The following is a 22,448-nucleotide window of genomic DNA, read 5'->3' on the forward strand; positions in this document are numbered from 1 at the left end:
TGAAGATTTCCGCAGCCCAACAGCAATTCTCTAATCTCTATTCTTCCTGGCAGCTTACCTGGCACTCGTACCTCGCTGCTACTCACATCTCTCTACTTGATTTCCATCCTTGATAATCTCATTTTCAGTGACCTTCAGGGAGACCTCATCTAAGATTAGCTCCAGAAATAGGACAGGCAGTAAATTAATTTGAAGGATGCCGTTGGCTGCCTCTTGGTTTATTCTGACTTGCAAAGCTTTCGTTAGGTGATTTGATACTACCTATGCTGGGTTTGTTTTGGCAAGAGGGGTTACTTTCTCGAAACACGAGTTTTGCAGCAGAAGGCTCATTCATCTACACTTCTGTTCAGTCCAGTATTATTATTTTTATATGAATCATAATAATTGGTTAAATTCAGAGTAGACCCTCTAAAATTAATGGATTTAAGAGGATTATTTTCAACAGGTCTGCTGTGGGTACAACTGACCTGGGTATTGCGCAATAGTAGCAGGAAGTAGGAGGGACCCAGGTGGCGCTGTGGGTTAAACCACAGAGCCTAGGGCTTGCAGATCAGAAGGTCAGCGGTTCGAATCCCTGCCACGGGGTGAGCTCCCGTTGCTCGGTCCCAGCTCCTGCCCACCTAGCAGTTCGAAAGCACGTCAAAGTGCAAGTAGATAAATAGGGACCGCTCCGGCGGGAAGGTAAACAGCGTTTCTGTGCGCTGCTCTGGTTCGCCAGAAGCGGCTTTGTCATGCTGGCCACATGACCCGGAAGCTGTCTGCGGACAAACGCTGGCTCCCTCGGCCTATAGAGCGAGATGAGCGCCGCAACCCCAGAGTCGGACACGACTGGACCTGATGGTCAGGGGTCCTTTACCTTTAGCAGGAAGTAGATAATCTTCAGTATTCCGCAAGTCTTCATGGATTCCTGGAACAATACACAGGTTTAACCAGTTTCCCCAACACGCAGTCGTTTATTAATTTATTTTTCAGTCTCCCTAGACTTGGATCCACATGGAATTAAAGGTTCTCCATGAATCTTGGCGATACACATTTCTGAGGCTTCCGAGATCCAAGTAAGGAGCAGCAGGTGGGAGGAAATTCACCACCTGGGAGGGAACTTGGTTGTGTGAATTGGTCCTCTCTTTTAAGGACAGCTTTGCGCTGTGCAGTGGCAGAGGCTACTGGGCTTTGGTGGCAACTCCCAAGTAATTAATGTCCACTGGTTCACCATGTAGGTTAGCTTGCTAGCATGTGCTTTCCTCAGCACCTCCAAAGGAATGTTTTGCAGACGCATGAAGGCAGCGAATGGGTGTGGGGGAGAGAATCTACTTGGCAGGTCTCTTATCTAGTTGGTGAGGTGTGACACAAAGGATTCTCCATAGGGAGCAGCAACAGCCACAAGTACATAGGAGAGCCAGTGTGGTGTAGTGGTTAAGAGTGGTGGACTCGTAATCTGGGGAACGGGGTTCGCGTCTCCGCTCTTCCACATGCAGCTGCTGGGTGACCTTGGGCTACTAACACTTCTTTGAAGCCTCTCAGCCCCACTAACCTCACAGAGTGTTTGTTTTGGGGGAGGAAGGGAAAGGAGAATGTTAGCCGCTTTGAGACTCCTTCAGATAGTAATAAAGCGGGATATCAAATCCAAACTCCTCCTCTTCTTCTTCTTCCTCCTCCTCCTCCTCGGTTTTTGAACAGCTTAGTTCTAGAACGTTTTGGTTCCCGAACGCCGCAAACCCAGAAGCGACTGTTTCAGTTTGTGAACTATTTTTGAAAGCCGAATGTCTAACGGCGCTTCTGTTGCTTTCGATGACGGAAACCAGAGCACATGGAAACGCCATTTACCTTCCCGCCACAGCGGTACCTATTTAGCGTGCTTTCGAACTGCTAGGTTAGCAGGAGCTGGGACATAGAATCATAGAGTTGGAAAAGACCACAAGGGCCATCCAGTCCAACCCCCTGCCAAGCAGGAAACATCATCAAAGCATTCTTGACAGATGGCTGTCAAGCCTCCGCTTAAAGACCTCGAAAGAAGGAGACTCCACCACACTCCTTGGCAGCAAATTCCACTGTCGAACAGCTCTTACTGTCAGGAAGTTCTTCCTAATGTTTAGATGAAATCTTCTTTCTTGTAGTTTGAATCCATTGCTCCGTGTCTGCTTCTCTGGAGCAGCAGAAAACAACCTTTCTCCCTCCTCTATATGACATCCTTTTATATATTTGAACATGGCTATCATATCACCCCTTAACCTTCTCTTCTCCAGGCTAAACATACCCAGCTCCCTAAGCTGTTCCTCATAAGGCATCGTTTCCAGGCCTTTGACCATTTTGGTTGCCCTCTTCTGGACATGTTCCAGCTTGTCAGTATCCTTCTTGAACTGTGGTGCCCAGAACTGGACACAGTATTCCAGGTGAGGTCTGACCAGAGCGGAATACAGTGGTACTATTACTTCCCTTGATCTAGATGCTATACTCCTATTGATGCAGCCCAGAATTGCATTGGCTTTTTTAGCTGCTGCATCACACTGTTGACTCATGTCAAGTTTTTGGTCTACCAAGACTCCTAGATCCTTTTCACATGTACTGCTCTCAAGCCAGGTGTCACCCATCCTGTATTTGTGCCTTTCATTTTTTTTTATTTTTTTTTGCCCAAGTGTAGTACTTTACATTTCTTCCTGTTAAAATTCATCTTGTTTGCTTTGGCCCAGTTCTCTAATCTGTTAAGGTCATTTTGAAGTGTCATCCTGTCCTCTGGGGTATTAGCCACCCCTCCCAATTTGGTGTCATCTGCAAACTTGATCAGGATGCCCTCAAGCCCATCATCCAAGTCATTGATAAAGATGTTGAATAAGACTGGGCCCAAGACAGAACCCTGTGGCACCCCACTAGTCACTTCTCTCCAGGATGAAGAGGAGCCATTCATGAGCACCCTTTGGGTTCAGTCAGTCAGCCAATTACAAATGCACTGAATGGTAACATTATCTAGCCCGCATTTTACCAGCTTCTTTACAAGAATATCATGGGGCACCTTGTCAAACAGAACAGAACAATGGGAGCTCACCCCGTCGCAGGGATTCAAACTGCCGACCTCCCGACCGGCAAACCCAAGAGGCTCAGTAGTTTAGACCACAGTGCCACCCAGGTCCCGAATAAACAAGCACACAATCACTGATAGGTCCACCCACCATTGTGAGGCTCAAAGCAATGAAGATGATGCCTCCCCAGCTGTTGCCATTGGCTGTGGGTTTCTTGTGATGTCACAAAAGCCCTTGGCAACTGAGTGGATATAAAGGCAGGCCAAGGGGAAAGCCCTTTTCTATCTCCAGAGGGACACACCTGGCAATGGATGTGACATTCAGCACTGCCCAGGTTTCTTCCACTTGGAGGAGGCAAACTGGTGAATGGAAGGTGGCAATCCTCATGGGATGCTAGGCAGCAATAATAAGGCAAGTTTGCTTGCTTGAAGACTGCTAGTATCTGTGATTAGAAGCTGACGGATGTCTCATGATGGATCTAACAGTAGCTTCTGGCACAATGGAACACTGTGACGGAAGAAGAAGAAGAGTTTGGATTTGAAATCCCGCTTTATCACTACCCGAAGGAGTCTCAAAGCGGCTAACATTCTCCTTTCCCCTCCTCCCCCACAACAAACACTGTGAGGTGAGTGGGGCTGAGAGACTTCAAAGAAGTGTGACTAGCCCAAGGTCACCCAGCAGGTGGAGGAGTGGAGACACGAACCCAGTTCCCCAGATTACGAGTCTACTACTCTTGACCACTACACCACACTGGCTCTCACGGAAGCCAGAGCACACGGAAACGTCGTTTGCCTTCCTGCCACAGTGGTACCTATTTATCTACTTGCACTGGCGTGATTTAGAACTGCTAAGTTGGCAGAAGCTGAGACAGAGCAACAGGAGCTCACCCCATTGTGCAGATTCCAACTGCCAACCTTCTGATCGGCAAGCCCAAGAGGCTCAGGGGTTTAGACCACAGTACCACCTGCATCCCTAGGTTAACCCCTAGGGAGCAGGAACCTTTCCCCAACGTGCCTTAACAGGACAGACACTCAAGTAGTGTTCAACCAAGGGAGGCCGGGAGTGAATCATTTCAGCTACCCCTTTCCCTGCTTAGGAGGCTTTGTGAAATGCCAATTTCGTTGATGGCGCTGTGTGAATAATAGCAAACAGGATGATAAATCTGATAAGTAGGGAGCTGTGTACTTGCAAAATATAATTGCATTAAGAGCCTTGAGCGAATGGAAGAAATGTAACATAATCCTATACAAATCTACTCAGCAGTATGTCCCATTGTGACCAGTGGGATTTACTCTTGTATTATTCTTGTGCATAGATTTGCAAATCCAAATTGCATCTGTATGGGGGTTCCTTACGGGGGCTATGCCTGGGGAAGGGCTGTCATTCCGTGGTAGAGCATCTTCTTTGCATGCAAAAGCTCCTAAGTTCAGTCTTTGGCAGAGAGAGGCAACATGTCTGAAATCCCAGAGAGCCACCATCAGTCAGTGACGTAGTAAATACTGTGAAAGATGGACCAGAACCCTGATAGACAGCTTAGTAGTGGCTCACTAAGTAGCCGAAGTCACTTGAATTCTTTGTGTTCACTGGAAGTGCATAGAATTTTACATTGAGGCAGCTCTCTCCCAGGTCAGATACTGATTCCACGTGGAAATAGCTACAGGCCGGCCTTTTTCATAGAGAAGGTGTGTGTCCTGCAAAACTCTGGAAAACACACATTTACAAAGTCTCCGAGTTCCAGGTAGGTTATTTCTTCCTTCCTGTACTTTCAAATAAAAATATAAAATGCTGACAGCGTATGTTCTTCTGAATACCTTCTTATCGATCCCAACGTACTAATTATTTTGTGTGCCTTTTAATTGACGCACCCTATAACTTTTGACTTCTTTGATCCTTCAAGCATCCAGGAGGAGGAGGAGATAAAGTGGAACGTAAGTATTCAAAATGCTTTGATTGTTTCCTTGACGGACTGTAGAGACCCTTGCGATCCAAACTGGGGCTGCTGGTTTAATTGTGGATTACAATTGCTGAGGTCATAACTGGGGTTGAAATGACTCCTCATAATAGCGTTGTATGGGATGTTGTTAATTCTTTGCTTCAGATGCAATGTTGTTACACTGAAACTGCCCACAGCTGCTGCTTCTTTTTTAAACCATATCTCACCGACCTTGTGTATCAGTCAGAGTAAGCACCTGTTAAAAGCACAGAAGCAGCTCCGGATGCTGCTGTCCCGCCATCACATTTCATGTTGCACCCACTTAAAAAATAAATACAAATATCATTTTGTAATACACTAGAGCAAGCATACAAGGAACTGAAATGGGCTGGGGAGTAGCAGCAAGAGAGGGTTATTTCCTTCATGCCTTGCATGTCAGTTTCCTAGAGCCATGTGGAATAAGATGCTGAATTGGTTGCCCCTTTCGCACATCCACAAGTGCCGCTCTTATGTTTTAAAGTAGAACAACACTTTCATAAAATGGCAATGAGCTTGAAGTTGCTTTTTAGCCCACTGATAAGGAAAAAATATGCATATTTCAGAGATCTTTGATTTCTTAGCAAAGGTTGAGAGATGTTGCTTGCACTCGGCGGGGCTTGTGGATCTCTGCTGCCCCATTCATGCCCATGAAGGAACCGTGCTGAATTGCCTCTTCCCTTGGAATGAATGGGGAGACCGCTGCAAGGAGAGGGAGCAAACGATATCTGTTCACTGAAGCGCTCCCTTGCCCATCAGAAAGAAAGAAAACAGTTGAAGGTGTCAGGAAGATAAAGATGTTTTGTAGCATTCCATTCCTACAAACAGAAAGGGTAGGTTTTTATGGGATGCTGTGAATTGGGATTCTTCGTACATGCACAGCCCCAAGATAGATTCATCTCCTTCCACAAAGTGCAACCAAGAGGGTTCAGCAAAGGACTTGCGTCTTGCGACCGAGATTTTCGTTTTGCATAAAATAAATGAATACACATCTAGAGCTTGTGCTCGAGGAAGCGGAGGAGAGAGGGACAAGTCCTGCTTCCTGAGACAGTCATGGGAAAAGGAGCAAAGCAGCGCAGCTAGCACTTATTCTCTCACACCCCAGATTGCCTGTCGACGATTGGGAAGCCACCAAAAAGATTGTAGGTTGCTGAAGTTATCTGCAGGCTATATCGGAACAGATTGTTTCTTTTGGGTAGCCTGCTTGGAAAATGAGTTGTGCGAATTATATGTTTTGACCGGCTTCCAAGAGGACTGACGTTTTGAAAATAATATTGAGACAATAGTGTCTTTAGAACTGCAGAGCGATGGATTTGATCTAGCAGCTCCTTCATATTCTTCCCCCTTCCCATCCCCCCATCTGCAGATTGAATTACGGTAACTCTCTGCTTGTATGTACACACATTCCCCAATAGCTTCCTGTTCCACCTGCTATAAATGGGAAATTAGGCAGGAGTTTACAGAGTACCGGTACTTTGGCCTATGTGTTCAAAGCACTTTGCTGCACCATGTCACGTGACCTGAGAAGTTCACCCCATGGCCCCTTGCAAATGCCATAGATTGTGTTGGGGAACAACACTTGAGTCACACGCAGTCATATGACTCCCAAGTTGCACCCTGGTATTTTCTGCATAATGTCAGGGCATTTTGCGATGGGTCTGTGCTGTGTGCTTCGTTAAAATATTGTCGACCCAATAAAACCTGGCACAGCTGTCAGCTGGCCCTGCCAAGGAGCATGCCAGCTCACATCCTGCGGAATGGGCCTTGCCATGGTCTCAGTTAAAGGGCTCAAATAAAAAAGGATAGCTAGCCATAGCAAGGTGATAGTATGTTTACAAGCTGGACCAAAGGCATCACATGAAAGGGATGCATGAAAAGAGACCAGTGCTTTGAAGGGAGAAGTGTTGCATCTCATTATAAAGGAAGAAAGAGACGAGTTTCCATGTTTTTAAAAAAGGGTGTTTTTGCTAAAGTGCAAAACGCTTCCATTTCCATTTCCCAGGGAGAGTTGGAAGTTCCACAGCTGTTTCCACATTTGAAAAAGACAGTGAATATAAGCTACGCTTGCAAAGGAACGAACAAGAGTGTGCTCCAAGGGTCAACGTTATTCCTTTGCACCCATATATACCTGAAGGAGCATCTCCACCCCCATCCTTCAGCCCAAACACTGAGATGGAGCACTGGGGGCCTTCTGGCGGTTCCCTCCCTGCGAGAAGTGAGGTTACAGGGAACCAGGCAGAGGGCCTTCTCGGTGGTGGCGCCCGCCCTGTGGAACGCCCGGCCATCAGATGTATAAAGAACTATACAACTTTTAGAAAACATCTGGAGGCAGCCCTGTATTGGGAAGTTTTTAATGTTCAAAGTTTTAATATGTTTTTGTATGGAAGCCGCCCGGAGTGGCTGGAGCAACACAGTCAGATGGGTGGGGCACAAATAATAAAGTAGTTGTTGTTTATTAGCCCGGAGTGCTTTCCATCAGCTTCGGCTGGTGGCCCAGCTATGCCCCTATCTGGACAGGGATAGCCTAACTACTGTTGACTATGCTTTGGTAACCTCAAGGTCAGATTACTGCAAAGGGCTGCCTCTGAAGACGGTTCGGAAACTTCAGCTAGTGCAGAATTCAGCTGCCAGGTTGCTCACCAGAGTAAGACGGTTTGAACATATTACACCGATCCTGGTCCGACTGCACTGGCTACAAATGAGTTTCCGGGCCCGATTCAAAGTGCTGGTTTTGACCTATAAAGCCTTAAACAGCTCAGGACCACAATACCTCAAGGATTGCCTCTTTCCATATGAACCTACCCGGACCCTGAGATCATCTTCTGAGGCCCTCCTTTGTGTGCCTCCTCCATGAGAGATCCAGAAGGTGGCAACAAGAGAACAGGGCCTTCTCTGCAGTGGAATGCTCTCCCCAGGGAACGTTCCTTTTTAACCAGCCTTTGGTTGACATCCTATATCCTTTGAAATGTGTTTTTTTTGGGGGGGGTTATTGGGTTGTTGCTTCTATTTTTAATATGTATTTTGTTGTTTTATATCTTGATTTTATTCTGCGAACCGCCCTGAGACCCCTGGGTATAGGGAGGTATATAGATTTTATTAATAGTACTACTAGTAGTAGTACATCATGTGACATCAGGTGAATGTTAGGTGGGTGTGGCTGGGAGAAAATGGCCTCATTGACCAAATGAGTCCAGGTGAGGCATCATCACCTGCAGTTCTCAATGCCTGCTTTAAAGGGACTGCGTGTGCCATCTGTCATAGTAATTAGCCAACTGCAATTTTCCACAGGGCCCAGAGATGCATACTTTGTTTGGGAAAAAAATGGACAGAAAATGGAAGCGTGTGTGAGCCAGCAGACTCAGGCTCTGGCTGATGGAAGACGGCATCTTCTAAGCTGGGTGAAAGATGCCGTAGTGCAAGATTCGGAATACTGCTGCCGTGTGATCTCCAAAGCTGGAACCAAAACCTCCACATCCTACATCACTGTTGAAGGTAATGGTGCAACGTCGAGGAGTGACATGCTTTGGGAAATTTAAGCAGGCAGAACTTCAGATCTGGTGTCACCTACAAAGGCGGCGTAAAACCAGAGGCGCGCAAGAATCCCTCTTTATTTCGATTCACTCCCTTTTGTGAGATACAGGTTCGTGGCACTTAAAAACACAGACTCATTTTGCCACAAGCATATCCGTATCTATGCAAGTCATCGGTTGTGGTCACAACAGAAGGCCACAGAGGTTATGAACTGGGGGAAAAGCTGGAATCCTGAGGCTGGGCCGTTTAATAGAAGCAAACACACTGGTCCACACATATGGGCTCTTAGTACCACACTATTCTATATGTGAAACTCATATTCATCTTAGGTTTTGCAAACTGCGCAAGAGTTGACTGCCATTTGCAGGGGCAGGGTGTGTGCTTGTGTGCGCGTCCCTGAAATGTTGCCGTGCTGAACGAATGTTTTGGTTTTCACAATTGCTACTCGGGTACGTTAAGTATCGGAAAGGGTCAAACGTTTAGGAGGGAAGTCCCCGTTATCGCACTTTGAAATTATGTTTTTTTTTTTATTAAAGATTTTCTTGGTTTACAGAAGTGTGTATTCCCATATAACATTTTTACAGATCAGTTTTGATTGTTGAGACATTGGGGAGAGAAGGGGGAAGGAGGTGGGTGGGATGGGGGAGGGTGGGGTGGGGAGATGATGCTTTTATTTTCCTTAATATACGTAGGATTTGGTGTCAGCATCATTCGTGTTGGTTCTTTGTTGCTTGCTTGTGTTTCTTTGGCGGTGAGAGGTCGGGATTGGCGTAGGGTGTGATTGTTCCTTTGTGGTTGGCTGTGGTGATCTTTGGTTTCCTGTGTGAGTGGGGTGGGTGGGTGTTTGGGATCAGGTTAGCCATATTGATTTGTATGCTGTCGGTAGATTTTTGTCGTTGTCTTGTTGGGCTGTGTGTGTGATGAAGGGGAACCATACCGGGGTGAAGGTGTCTTCTTTGAAATTATGTTTTGAAAGAAATCAGTGCTTGAATTCTTACTTAACAGGTGCCAGCTTTGTCATTTAATTTCTTACTGTTTGCAGGCAGCAGCTATGAGGATACCTGGTCAAAAGAATTTGCTAACTGGAGAAGCGTCGTCAGCGAGCATGACAGAAGGATGGAGAGCTGGAAAAAAACTTGGGTAGGTGGTATGAAACAGGCAAGCACGTACCCACATTCTGCTGCCCAGTTTGGAGAAATTTGGCGCTTTGCATTTGAGGTCTGTTACCTGGCCAAGAGAAGAGACACCCTTGGCATTTTTGCACTCTGACTATAAAGTGCTAATACGCACGCACATGCTCCCCACAATGGTTTGGAGATCTGCAGCGACTATCAAACCCAGCGTATTTCTTGGTACTGGTTTGTTGCATTCCTGGCAGACCAATCTCCCCCTTTCCTCTTATCGCCACATTTGATCCCGATAGCTAGGGTCATATGCTCATTCCACATCAAAGATGATGGGAGTGTTGTTTACATAGCCATGCTGAGATGCGAGACCCATCAGTGACACATACAGCTGCTAAAGCAAAGCTCCCCACCAGTCTTCCTGCCTGATCTTACATGCCTCTGGCGTTCTTGACCAAAAGTATCACACACACACCACGGCAGTCCCAAAAAAAGGAAGCTGGCATCTGCACCTGCCCCTTCAAGGCATACTGTTACTTCTCACAAATTGCATAGTTCACAACACAGCTAGAGCCTTGCTCAGTGTTTGAACGGGAAGGCCTCATGCCCCAGGCTTATGAGAAGCTAAGCACCGAAGCCTGCAGGCAGTCCAAATTTCCCTGCTGTATGGAAGATAGACCTTTCCCAGAAAATTTTACTGAGGACCTGTACTTTCTCATGGACGTCCTTTAAAAAGAAATTTTAAGTTTCCTAAGCTGCGCTTTATTGCCAAAATGTGAGATACCAATCTTCAGTTGTTCTTCTTCCCACCACTCCTCTCTTTTCTGAGCAGAATTAACAGAACTGTTGTCAGTTTCCATCAGCTGGGCTGGGCTGAAATTCACTGGAAAACACAGCAGTTCTGTTGCAGTGCAGTGCAAATTATGGAGAAAGTGGCTCTTGATTATCAGTGGAAAATGAGATTCGTAATCTTAACTACTAAGTTCATGGAAAGCGACGTTTGTTGCAGTCTAGTGGCACGGGAGAATTAAAATGATTTCTCTCTCTCCTGATTCATTCTTATTCAGGAAAGCTGCAATAGGAAAGGCGCAGTATGAGAAGCAGGAAGTGGTGGCTGAGAACTGGAAACAGCTTACGATGGAAGAGCCCTTTGACATTTGGCAGACAACAGTCTCTTCGCTGCTTTGAAGAACACTGCTTCCTATCTGTTGTTTTGCGACTGACTTGAATATATGTAACAGTGTGTTGCTATTAGACTCATCTATCTCCACCATCAAAAGGAAAAGAATGAATATACGAGGTTTGGTATTGTGTTGTTTATAAACTCCACAGCCCTGACTTTTGTCTCAGCCTGTTAAACAGACCATGGATACTGGGTCTCTTGTGCTTGGACGATGGGCTATAGTAAATTAAATTTCCCCACTGCAAAGCATCGATTAAAATATTGTTAAGAATGCCTACTGCAAAGCAGGTGGCCGAAGGCTTTCAGCCCTCTTATGTTTGTACACAGGATCGATTTCCCTGAAGGAGTGCTGTAGAAACAAATAGTTGTGACTTTCCCAGAGAATTCATTTGTGCAAATAGTGTTTCATACCCACACTGTGGCAATTCTAACACCTACATAGGTTGGTCAGTAGGGCTGGGCGGTATCTGGCTTTCAACACTGATGCACCACCAGCTAAACAGCACAACGTACTGGCTTTGCGGCTTTTCTCACATTGTGATTTTTGCACAGCACAGCACAGCGCAGCACACAAACACACACCATGATTCGTGATATATTGCCAGGTCAAAAATTGCGAAACCGATGTGGCGATATGGGATTCAAAGTGGTTTTGGATGATTTATCGATGTATCACCCGGTCCTACTGGTCATCTCACTTTCCTGTGAAACTGATGCTAAAATAGGGACCACCCAACTGTATTGAACTCCAGCTTCCATCAAGTCCATCCAGTAACCACTGGTAACTGAGGATGGGAGCTGTGGTCCAATGGCTAGGAGGCTGCTACAGGTTTTCCATCTCCGAGCTAAAATATATAGCAACCAAAACCAAAGCCTAAGAAGTCTTCCACTGCCACAAAATTCCTGAAAACAAAACAAAAAACCTGCTTTTACCTTTAAACACAAAGACTCATCAAGTTAAACTCTTGCGACATATGGCAAAGATACGTGCGTACCAGATCTGAATGCTCAACATTGTTTACATTTCGCTTTCACAAGCATCCCCACCTACTAAAACTCCTTCTTAAACAGATGTCAAAAGGAGAAACAGGGAAAAAAACTATTGGGCACGAGCATTTTTGCCGAGCATACGATCTGGTTTGGATCACTACGCTATAAATACATCGGCGAATCACTTGGTGAAAGTGAGAAAGGTTTGCTGTTTGATTGCGATTTAATGTTTCATTAGCTGAAATGGGGTCAGCATTTCAACAGAATTGTTACAGGGCAGATGGCAGCTTGTATACTTGCCTACTTTTGCAGGATAATGCCAGTGATTATCGTTCCTTGTTATGAATGAACATGCAAAGGCAGCTGGACACACATGCCAAGCCTGGAGCCGACCCCGAGAAGTGGTCTGTGTTCCCCCCAAATCTAGTTTTAAATTGTGCCTTTTGTTGTACTGGCAATAATCCACATACTTTGTGGTAAACACTTGCAGTTATCCACTTCTCGTGTTAGGAAGCCAAGATCTAACAACATAAATGAAACTGGGATGGAAACAATTCCTTTCATGATCAGTGAAAGGCAATGGTTGTGCTGTTGCTAACCAAACAGTATTATGAACCAGGTCAAACTCAACTGAGAAAGTTCTTCACATCACTCTCCTGTACATATCTAATTGGAAGGAAGTCTCAAGAACTTTAATAGAGCTTACTCCCAGATAAATGGGATAAATTGCAATTTCTGTTAAGCAGGCTTGCTGGACATCTTTGTCCACTGCTATTGTGTAACACTGTCACCAACCCTCAAAATGAGTTTCCAATATTGTTTCAAGTATTAATAATCTGCTGCTTTTAAGTATTCTGCGACAGGCTTGTCACAGTTGGGTCACAGAATATTAAGCCAGCTGACACATTTTGTGGGTAGCAAGTTTTGTTAAATGAAGTATCCAGGATTTGAGTTTAGGGAATTAAAGTGGGTCCTACAAATAGTTAGCCAAATGCCCTTGCTACTGACCCTGCATAGTATAACCACCAAGTTGTAGAGTTGTAAGGGACCGCTAGGATCATCTAGTTCAACCCCCTGCAATGCAGGAATCTTTTGCCCAATGTGGTGCTCGAACCCACGACCCTGAGATTAAGAGCCTCATGCTCTACTGACTGAGCTATCTCACAGCTTCCAGCACCGCCTATCAGTTACCTGGCACTGAGGCATTGCTTGGCAACTGGCCACAGGTATAGGCCAGGAGAAATCAGTGTTCCCCAGTCCTGTCCTTGAAATGTAACCTTGCAGGATGTGCTTTCTGAATGAGCATCAAGTCTCTTGCTTTAAGTCTTACGTAAAAGCAACACTATGAAAAGGGCAAACAGCACCTGCTAAGCTCAGGACAGTTTGGGGGGGGGGAACCCGATATTACTGAATTACAAAAATGGACAAGAAAAGTGTCCCATCTTAAAAAATAAAAAAGACACACAAGATACAGCAAAAGCAAAAACAGCCATTTGGTCCCTGCAATAAAAGTCTGGCCACAGTACCAGGAAAGAGCATCTATTACTTAAGCACAAATAAAATAAAAAATTCCTTCCAGTAGCACCTTAGAGACCAACTAAGTTTGTTCTTGGTATGAGCTTTCGTGTGCATGCACACTTCTTCAGATACACACACGAATCACACAAACATGCACACGAAAGCTCATACCAAGAACAAACTTAGTTGGTCTCGAAGGTGCTACTGGAAAGAATTTTTTATTTTATTTTGTTTTGACTATGGCAGACCAACACGGCTACCCACCTGTAACTTAAGCACAAATGTTATGTTGTAATGTAAGCCATTTGCTGCAAATAGCTTTGTTTTACAGTTACCAAATAACCCAAGATGGCTGAGAAAAGTTCGGGAAGGCACAGTACAAAACGGTCAGCGAAGGACAGGAGTCCTCCAAGTCTCTCTGGCTGGAATATGAGCAGCTGAACATTTTTGGGAGGCGAGTGCCAAACTCCTCCACAGCAGTTGGTGCTCCTGGCTGAAATCAAAAGCCTTTTGTCACTGTAGGAGGCCTGATGATAGGCTTCGCCCCATGCCTCTCACCTTCCAGTTCACGCGGGGTCAAAACAGTTGCTATGCCAAAGTGGAACCTGAGGAACAGTAATTTCTCAGTACTTCTCTCTGTTATATTATTGTAAAAGACAATTCAGTTTATCACCATGTTTCTTAAATGCCATCGCATGTCATCACAGTTCTTTTTTTGTTAACCATTTTCTTCCTGGCATCTTTTTAGGGACTTTGAAGAAATTAGTTTTAAAAGTCTTCCATACTTCCAAATACCACTTATCAGTGTTTAATAAGCAGCTGAATGCTCTACTAGGTGGGATTATATTTGAAATAAGCCTAGGGGTTGTTGTTTTTTTGTAATAGGCTTGTCCATAATAGTTGATCTACGCACCAAGTTGCCTGATTATTATTATTATTATTATTATTATTATTATTATTATTATTATTATTATTATTAATTGAATTTATATACTGCCCTTTACCTGGAGGTCTCAGATACCCCTATGGTAACTGCAACCCCATCAAAGCATTAAACTGTGGGGCGTTGCAAATTTTGTAAACAGGCTCTACAGCACCCCACCCTTATCAGTAGAGAGAAAGTTAACATTAAAACGAAAAACCACACCTTATCGGAAAGCAACCTCATAGTGAGAGCTCTGACCTGCAATTACACAGGGTTATATTGAGAAGTGTGAGCTAGGGGCTGAGGAAGGTGTACGCTGGGCACACAACTTCCGATTGCAGGTGGGGGGGATAAATAAATGGAGAGCAGAGAAAGCTTGCCATTTCTCACTCTCCATTTATCCCCACCACCACCTGCACACCCAGTAGGTTCTCCTTGCTTAGCTGGCTCTGGGAGCCCCCCGAGTCCACCTGCAATGTTCCCAGAGTCCGGAAAGCAAGCATCCACCCCGCCGGTGGGTTGTTCCAGGGGTCTCTGCCTTTGCCCGATGTTGCTGTTCCCTGTGGACCCCCAGAACTGAACCTTCACGTAAGTGGCGGGGCTGCAGCACATCGAAACAGCAACCACTACCGTATTTTCCCATGCATAACATGCCCCCATGTATTTTGATCGCCGAAGAATTGATGCTTTTGAATTATGGTGCTGGAGGAGACTCTTGAGAGTCCCATGGACTGCAATAAGATCAAACTTATCCATTCTTAAAGAAATCAGCCCAGAGTGCCCACTAGAAGGACAGATCCTGAAGTTGAGGCTCCAGTACTTTGGCCACCTCATGAGAAGAGAAGACTCCCTAGAAAAGACCCTGATGTTGGGAAAGATGGAGGGCACAAGGAGAAGGGGACAACAGAGGATGAGATGGTTGGACAGTGTTCTCGAAGCAACTAACATGAGTTCGGCCAAACTGCGAGAGGCAGTGAAGGATAGGCGTGCCTGGCGTGCTCTGGTCCATGGGGTCACGAAGAGTCGGACACGACTGAACGACAACAATTTTGGGGGACTACGATTTAAAGCTTTTGGGGGGGGGACGGGAAATGCCGAAAATCACTCAACCGACAGACGCATGCTACCAATCGCACGCACAACGTACCCCGCCGAGCGCCTGCCAGCTCGCCACAAATTGCACGCACAATTGCCGCAGCAGCCAATCCAAAGCAGCCATTGCAGCAGACACCATTCACCCACCCAATCGCTGCTTAAAAGCTCGCGACAGCAACCAAGCGCTCGTTCCCCCTCTGCACTATCCGTGTATGAGACGGCACCCCCCCCCTTTAACATTCTTTTGCAGTAAAAAACCATCATCTTATACACTGAAAAGTACGGTATATCCGCTGACACAGCAGATGGAGAAAGTACAACGGCGATGGCCATTGTTTCCTCTCTCCGCCCTCTCCTTCACCCAGTTGCATGGTGAGCTGCTCCCATAGATGATGATGCAGCAGAATGCCTAAAACCAAATTCACTAGTGTAACTGGTAAGATCTGTCAGATCTTTACACACAGCAGAGGCTGGCATCATGTACTTGGGCTTAAAGGACTTTTCTACAGCTGGAGGGTAATCTAAATAGGTCCGCTTCCTTCATTCCACTAGCACAGGCCACCAACTTCAGTGCAGGAATTCTCTGGCATCAAAGAGCCCGTGAACAATCTCAGAGAACCCACTAAAGAACCTAAGGTACCTTTAAACAACCAAGTCAGCAATGGACTGGCTTTTTAAGGTTTAACAAACCACGTTTCCAGAACGGCATGTTCCATTGTGATTATTTGCCAGATTACAATCATAAGACAATTTTTTTAACATTATAAGCCATATTGTTTGGATAATTAATCATAGATAATTTAGTTATTTACATTATCTATATATACATACACTTTTTTTTTAATTAAAAAAAAAGTCAAATAAGGCCAAATAAGGTAGTCTTGATTTACTGAGGTTCTTCAAAACCCAAGGTCAACATTTCAGAAGTTGACTATTTTTCCAGCTCCAGTGTGTATGGGTTATACTCCTCTTCAAGCTTCCGCTTCCAGATTTTAACTAGAAAAAAACATATGAAGGTTAGCGTTACATTTTTCTTCAGACTAACAAATGCAAGGACAGCTACAAAAAGATGGGGGATGCAATGCTTTGTTTGCAGCACAGCCTTGAGAAAACTGCATTTGGAAATGCTTTCACACCTACTTTAAATTGCTTTATCAGGCACCGAGATCCCCAAACGCTTGATAATTCAAGGACACAAGGATTAGCCTCCTTATGCAGGAAACTGAAGCTAATCTAGGCAGCGGAAGTGGGCCAGGTTTAAAACGGGGGAAGGAAAGACGCTCCATGCGATAAGAGCTTTGCTTAATTTGTTGTCAACTGTCGGTTATTTTGTATTGCTTTTCTATGAAAGAAAGTATAAAGCTAGAGAGCTCTGGGTCAAACGAACTTTTATAATGCCCAGTCAAATCTAGCGAAGTTCATCAGCTGAAATTAGAAAACAGCATGCAGCTAACACTGGAAGCTGTAGAGGGCAGCAAAGCGAGATGAACAGGCCCGTATGTTTCATGACACAAGAGAGAGGAACAGCGCGCTTTCACTCTCTCTCCGAGACACAGACAGGCAACAGTCAGACTGGCAGGCCTCCATCTGAAAACAATCACACGGTAGCTCAGTGGCTCAGCACTCTGAGCCCCAGGAACTCCGGAAAGATCAGTGAAGGATCTATCCTGTTGTAGAGGAAGTGTGATGTTTGGCACCCGCCAAATAAACATGGTGGCTGCTATCCTGCCTCGCATCAATATTTCCCAGGACTGGTCTAATGCAGCAAAACGATAAAATGAAAAATATTTCAACCCGTATGAAGAAAAAGGGAAGAGTCTGTAAACCAGAAGAATCACTGACAGCAGGTGCAAAGAAATCACGTTCTCAGCTGGAGGTAGCTTGGAACTGAGGTAGATTTCTGCAGGGGGATCCTACAATGTTGATTAAGTTTGGTACCCAAAGATGATGGGCAAGAAGGCCGGCAGGCCTGAGAGCGTTTACCATAATGCCAGCCTTCAATACAACAACTGAGATGGGCAAAGCAACGCTTGTTTTGCTTTCCCCAGACAGGCCAACACCGTTTTCTATTTCCCTCTCACACACGCTCCTTTGCATATGGGTATCATAGAGCTCCCTGCACACTGTGCTAGTCACCCACCCCAAGAGGCCTTGATAGCCAGAAGAGACTGGTTGGGGGGGAAGTCACTCATATTTATGTGGCCGAAGTCACTGAACTCGGCAACACAAATGGAAGTGAGATTGTTCCCTTTTTTCAAAGTTAGCACCAGCATATCTGACAAATCAAGAACGACCAGAAATTAAAGAGTTGTTGCAGACCATTCATGTCCCAAACAGTCAAGAGGGCGATTAATACCAGAGAGAAGACTGCCCACATTACCGTATTTTCCCCTCCATAAGACGCACTTTTTTCCTCCTAAAAAGTAAGGGGAAATATCTGTGCGTCTTATGGAGCGAATGGTGGTCCCTGGAGCCGAATTTCCCAGGGGCCAAAAGAGGATCATGCTTTTTATTTTGCAAAGAGAAAAGGGGGTGTTGAAAGGACCCCGCTCAGCAGCTGATCAGCAAGAGATCGGGAGAGAGATAAGAGTCCCGGCTCCCTTTCAGCCCCGCCCCCATGCCCAGGCCTCCATTGTTGAATGTGCTGCAGAGGGAGGTTGTTTGTTTCCCCAGCGACATGTGACTGGCTGATTAGATTATCTGTCTGGAAACTGTAGAAAAGTTGAAGCTGCAGAAATGTGAGTTGAACCCCATAAAAATGGGGCTTTTCCTCTTTGCTTTCCCCCCTTTGCAAAAGGAGCTTTGCTTTTTCCCCTTTGCAAAAAAAAGCTGCAAAACTTTTAGTTGATCCACAAAAAAACCAGGGCTTTTCCCTATGGAAAAAAGCTGCAAAACTTTTAGCTGATCCTAAAAAAACCCAGGGCTTTTCCCTTTGCAAAAAAGCTGCAAAACTTTTATCTGATCCTCAAAAAAACAGGGCTTTTAGAGGAGGAAAACCAGAAAAATATTTTTTTTCTTGTTTCCTCTTAAAACAAGGTGCGCCCTATGGAGCAAAAAATACAGTAAATCACACACACACAAAACTCACTGTAGTTTGGGACATCCTCATCAGACTCTGGAAGGGGTGCTTCAGCAGCTTCTAGTGGACTGGGCTCTCTGCAAAGGGTTTTCAAGTGTGCAGAGTCACTTTCCTTTTCTTCTTCAGCCGACTCTTTCTGCAATGCCGCAATCATTTCCTTATAGGCCAGCCTCGCTTCCATTGTCAGTTCCACCATTTTGTGAAAATAGTCCTAGGGTATAAAGGCAGCGAGAAACTAAGATAGGATTTTGGGTTAGTGCTTTGCCAAGCTTCCAGCATTTTCTCCACAAACACAAGAAGAAGATAGCATGCTCCACAATTTTATTTCGCACCAATGTTGAAAAAGGAGAAGATCAAAGATCCCAATATTGTTGTTCAGTGGTCCCAGCAGCAGAATATTGTTGAGGATTTATTTGTAAATTCCCCCTAAGCTCTATTTGTTCAGGTAACTGCCCTCCAACTTGCGGAGAGTGATGGGAAAGGCGCTAGCATGCAAGTAAATGGAACACCTCAACAGGGCTAAGGTGATTTAAGGACACAGTACTCCCAGACAATTAAGGATGGTTAATATTTTTAAACATTTTAGCATTAGCTGCCAAAGACTTTAAAAGCTTCTGCAGTTGTACCTTGGTTCTCAAACGCCTTGGAAATCAAACAACTTGGAACCCAAACACTGCAAATCCGGAAGTAAGTGTTCCAGTTTGCAAACTTTTTTTGGAAGCCAAACATGCTCTGTTTTGAGTGCCACGCTTCTGTTTTGATTTTTACGCTGAGGTCTGTCTATTTATTATTTATTTTGCGTTTTTGTGGCTCGTTTTGTTTTTATGATTCTGTGTTCAGCTACTGATTGATTGCATGACTGCAGGACACTGTTTATTGCTTTCATTTTATGGATCAATGGTCTCATAAGATAGTAAAATTCATGTTAAATTGCTGTTTTAGGGGTTGTTTTTAAAAATCTGGAACTGATTAATCCATTTTGCATTACTTTCTTGGTTTTGGAACGTGCCTTGGTTTTGGAACGGATTTCCGGAACGGATTAAGTTTGACAACCAAGGTACCGCTGTATTTAAACTGAAATGCATATTGCAGAACAGGGTGCAATGGCAGCTTTTCCACCACTCACCTGAGCGCCATCGTAACTGAAAATTCCCACCACGCTGACTGGCACTGCTTTGTTCACGCAACGCCCTAGAGCTTTGCGATTGAGAGCAAACACAAATGGGATGTTCTGTTCACAAGCGGAGTCAATGATGAGATGCAGAGTCTCATCCAACCCACCTTGGGCAAAACAAAGAGAGGATTAAAAGGAGGACGAGGCATCAGAACTGGTCAATTTCATTAGCATTGCTGGCAAAAGGGCTTCATTCGCCCAGATACATCTTAAGAGAAAACCAGCATTGCTTGTTCCTTCAACTACACCCCTCCGCCGGAAATCTGATCTGCTTTTGCTTCAGTTTGCCATACTTTTAATAGAAAGGCTCACCCTTTGACTGGATTCTTTCACAGTTGGGGGAAATGATGACACATTTCAACTTTTTCAGCTTCAAGTGTTTCAGCACTTCTCTGAGCCCCATAACAAGCCTGCGCTTCGTCTTGGCCTTGACTGGGTCTTTCTGATAAAGGCGGTCTTGGAAGCGCACCAACTCTTTCAAGAGATCTGTTACGCAGCTGTCAACCTCTTTGCTGAGTACTTGGGTGCAGTAACTAAAGAAAGAACCAATTGTTTCAGTGTTATGGCAAGTGTCTGATTCTCCCCACATTCCTTTCTTTCTCATCCACTCTATCCAAAGACACACACACACACACAATTAGCAAACTATATCCAGAAGTAATTAGGATGTTTGATATTTGAAGGTCGAGAAATCCATGTGTGACTAAGGGTCAAAAGCCTTCACGTAAACGCATTAGGACATGGGTCAGCAAACTAAGGCCCGGGGGCCGGATTAGGCCCAATTGCCTTCTGGATCTAGCCCGCAGATGGTCCAGGAATCGCTGCATGGAACGCCAGCGCCTGCGTTCATTCCCTCTCCCTCCATCACATGGCGGCGCTTCCTCCTGGCTTCTCCCAGCCCTGCCTAGAGGAGGAAAGGGGCTGGGCTTTGTTGGTGCCAGCAGCAGCAGCGCTCAAGCGACCGCCATTTTCAGCAGCCCCTCTCCAGAGCCCTTGCGCGCACCGCTCACCGTCCCTCCGCTGCCGCCAGCCCCTGCCACTCACAAGAAGAAGAAGAGTTTGGATTTGATATCCCACTTTATCACTACCCGAAGGAGTCTCAAAGTGGCTAACATTCTCCTTTCCCTTCCTCCCCCACAACAAACACTCTGTGAGGTGATTGGGGCTGAGAGACTTCAGAGAAGTGTGACTAGCCCAAGGTCACCCAGCAGCTGCATGTGGAGGAGCGGAGACGCGAACCCGGTTCACCAGATTACAAGTCTACTGCTCTTAACCACTACACCACACTGGTAAGACACATGTAAGCAGCCACCAAGGTTCGTGGTCCTCTCACATCATTATTTTCTCCAAAATATAGTCCGGCCCCCCACAAGGTCTGAGGGACAGCGGACTGGCCCCCTGCTGAAAAAGTTTGCTGACCCCTGCATTAGGATATCACATTCAAACTAAGAGGCACCCCACTAAGCTCAACAACAAAAATACATGGACAGGATTGGCATGACCAACACCAGAATACCTACTCTCTAAATCTTCGGCTGTGGATTTTGGGAAGGTTGGAATTCAGCTGTGTTGGGACAGGGGAATTATTCGTGGATCCACTCGATGCTGTACATTCCAGGGACACGTCTGAACTATCTTGGGCTGCAATTGCAGGATCTGTAGGGGCTTCATCTGCGCTTTCTAAATACAAAGGAAAGTAGAATACAAAAGGGATTATTTTTGTTTGACAGGAACTTCATATCACTAATAGAAACCTTAGGAGCTTGTTTCAGTTTCAGCCCAGGGTCAAGATGAAAATGGCATGAACTAAATGTGTGCTTAAGAGCCCTGCAGAAAAAGGAGCCCTGAACATATATGAAGGGACAACTGAAAAAAATACAGATAAGGCGCTGGCCTAGGGTAGTTTGTCTGTTTTTACAGATATCCATTTACAGTTTAAGCAACTTTTAGATTTAGGAAAAAAACAACTAGACAACAAAAGAGCATGACATGCCTTCCATATTTATGATTTGCAGTTTAAAATAGGCAGAATGTGAGTTTTAGCAGTAAAAAGTTGTAATAACCACACAAACTATTCAAGACTACTGGAGAGCTACTCCAATGATAAAGAGGGTGGCATGCACTGTTTTGACCGCAGGGCTTAAAAATGCATATGAAAAACATACAAGCAAATCATTACACAATGGGACTGAAACCTCCCGACAGCTATTTCTGCCAATGGGAGGCAAAATCTCCCGTAGGATGTTGCAGCAAATAAACTAGACAAAGCAAACCCTGTAGGAAGAGGTGTCCTGTGATTTGGCAGACCTTTCCATTTCAAACTTCCACTTCTTCTGAAAAGGCATTTGTTCCAGGAGGAAATTCAATCCCAGTCCCAAACAAGAATACTCAGTTACCCTTTTGGAGGTTTAAAGAATAAAACGGGTAGAGAACAATCCCAGGTTTGGTCTTGGTTACAGTCTGTAGTTAGATGGAAAGCTTTACCACAATTCTGGGGTTCAAACCACATGCTAAGTCAAACCTAGGCTTAGTGAAGCAGTAAAAAGGACAAGGTAGGAGAACAGTGGGTGTGAACTCCTCTCCAGGAGTCCACGCAGTCTCACTAAGTCATCATTTGAATTACCATGCAGTGCAAAACAGCTTATTTTCACCGTTATTTTACATTACTGTTTCAGCTACATCTCAGGAAACACTACTGCAACAGCTATCCAGAAATAGGGAGTGCTGAACTCTTCAACTTTCAAATTCCAAAAATGAGGGGTGCTAAAAAGATGCTTTGGTTAAATTAATATAATGTAGCTTTGCTAAATTATACAGACAGGATGTATACATATGAGAAGCGTAAT

General features: G+C 45.1%; 1 protein-coding gene across 2 annotated transcripts in view; it reads right to left on the reverse strand.

Annotated features, from left to right (window-relative positions):
* Nucleotides 1–16,220: 16,220 nt before the first annotated feature.
* SECISBP2 (SECIS binding protein 2) overlaps nucleotides 16,221–22,448 on the reverse strand; it is a 38,995-nt gene continuing 32,767 nt past the window's right edge. For both annotated transcript variants that reach the window (XM_033164159.1, XM_033164158.1), the window contains 5 exons: nucleotides 21,123–21,282; nucleotides 19,915–20,135; nucleotides 19,555–19,709; nucleotides 18,438–18,639; nucleotides 16,221–16,345 (listed from right to left, as the gene is read on the reverse strand). In XM_033164159.1, coding sequence (XP_033020050.1) covers nucleotides 16,281–16,345; nucleotides 18,438–18,639; nucleotides 19,555–19,709; nucleotides 19,915–20,135; nucleotides 21,123–21,282 — 803 coding nt within the window. In that variant the 3' untranslated portion in view covers nucleotides 16,221–16,280. The remainder of the gene's footprint in view (nucleotides 16,346–18,437; nucleotides 18,640–19,554; nucleotides 19,710–19,914; nucleotides 20,136–21,122; nucleotides 21,283–22,448) is intronic.

Source organism: Lacerta agilis, chromosome 11 (genome assembly GCF_009819535.1).
Source record: "Lacerta agilis isolate rLacAgi1 chromosome 11, rLacAgi1.pri, whole genome shotgun sequence".
Lineage (NCBI taxonomy): Eukaryota > Metazoa > Chordata > Lepidosauria > Squamata > Lacertidae > Lacerta > Lacerta agilis.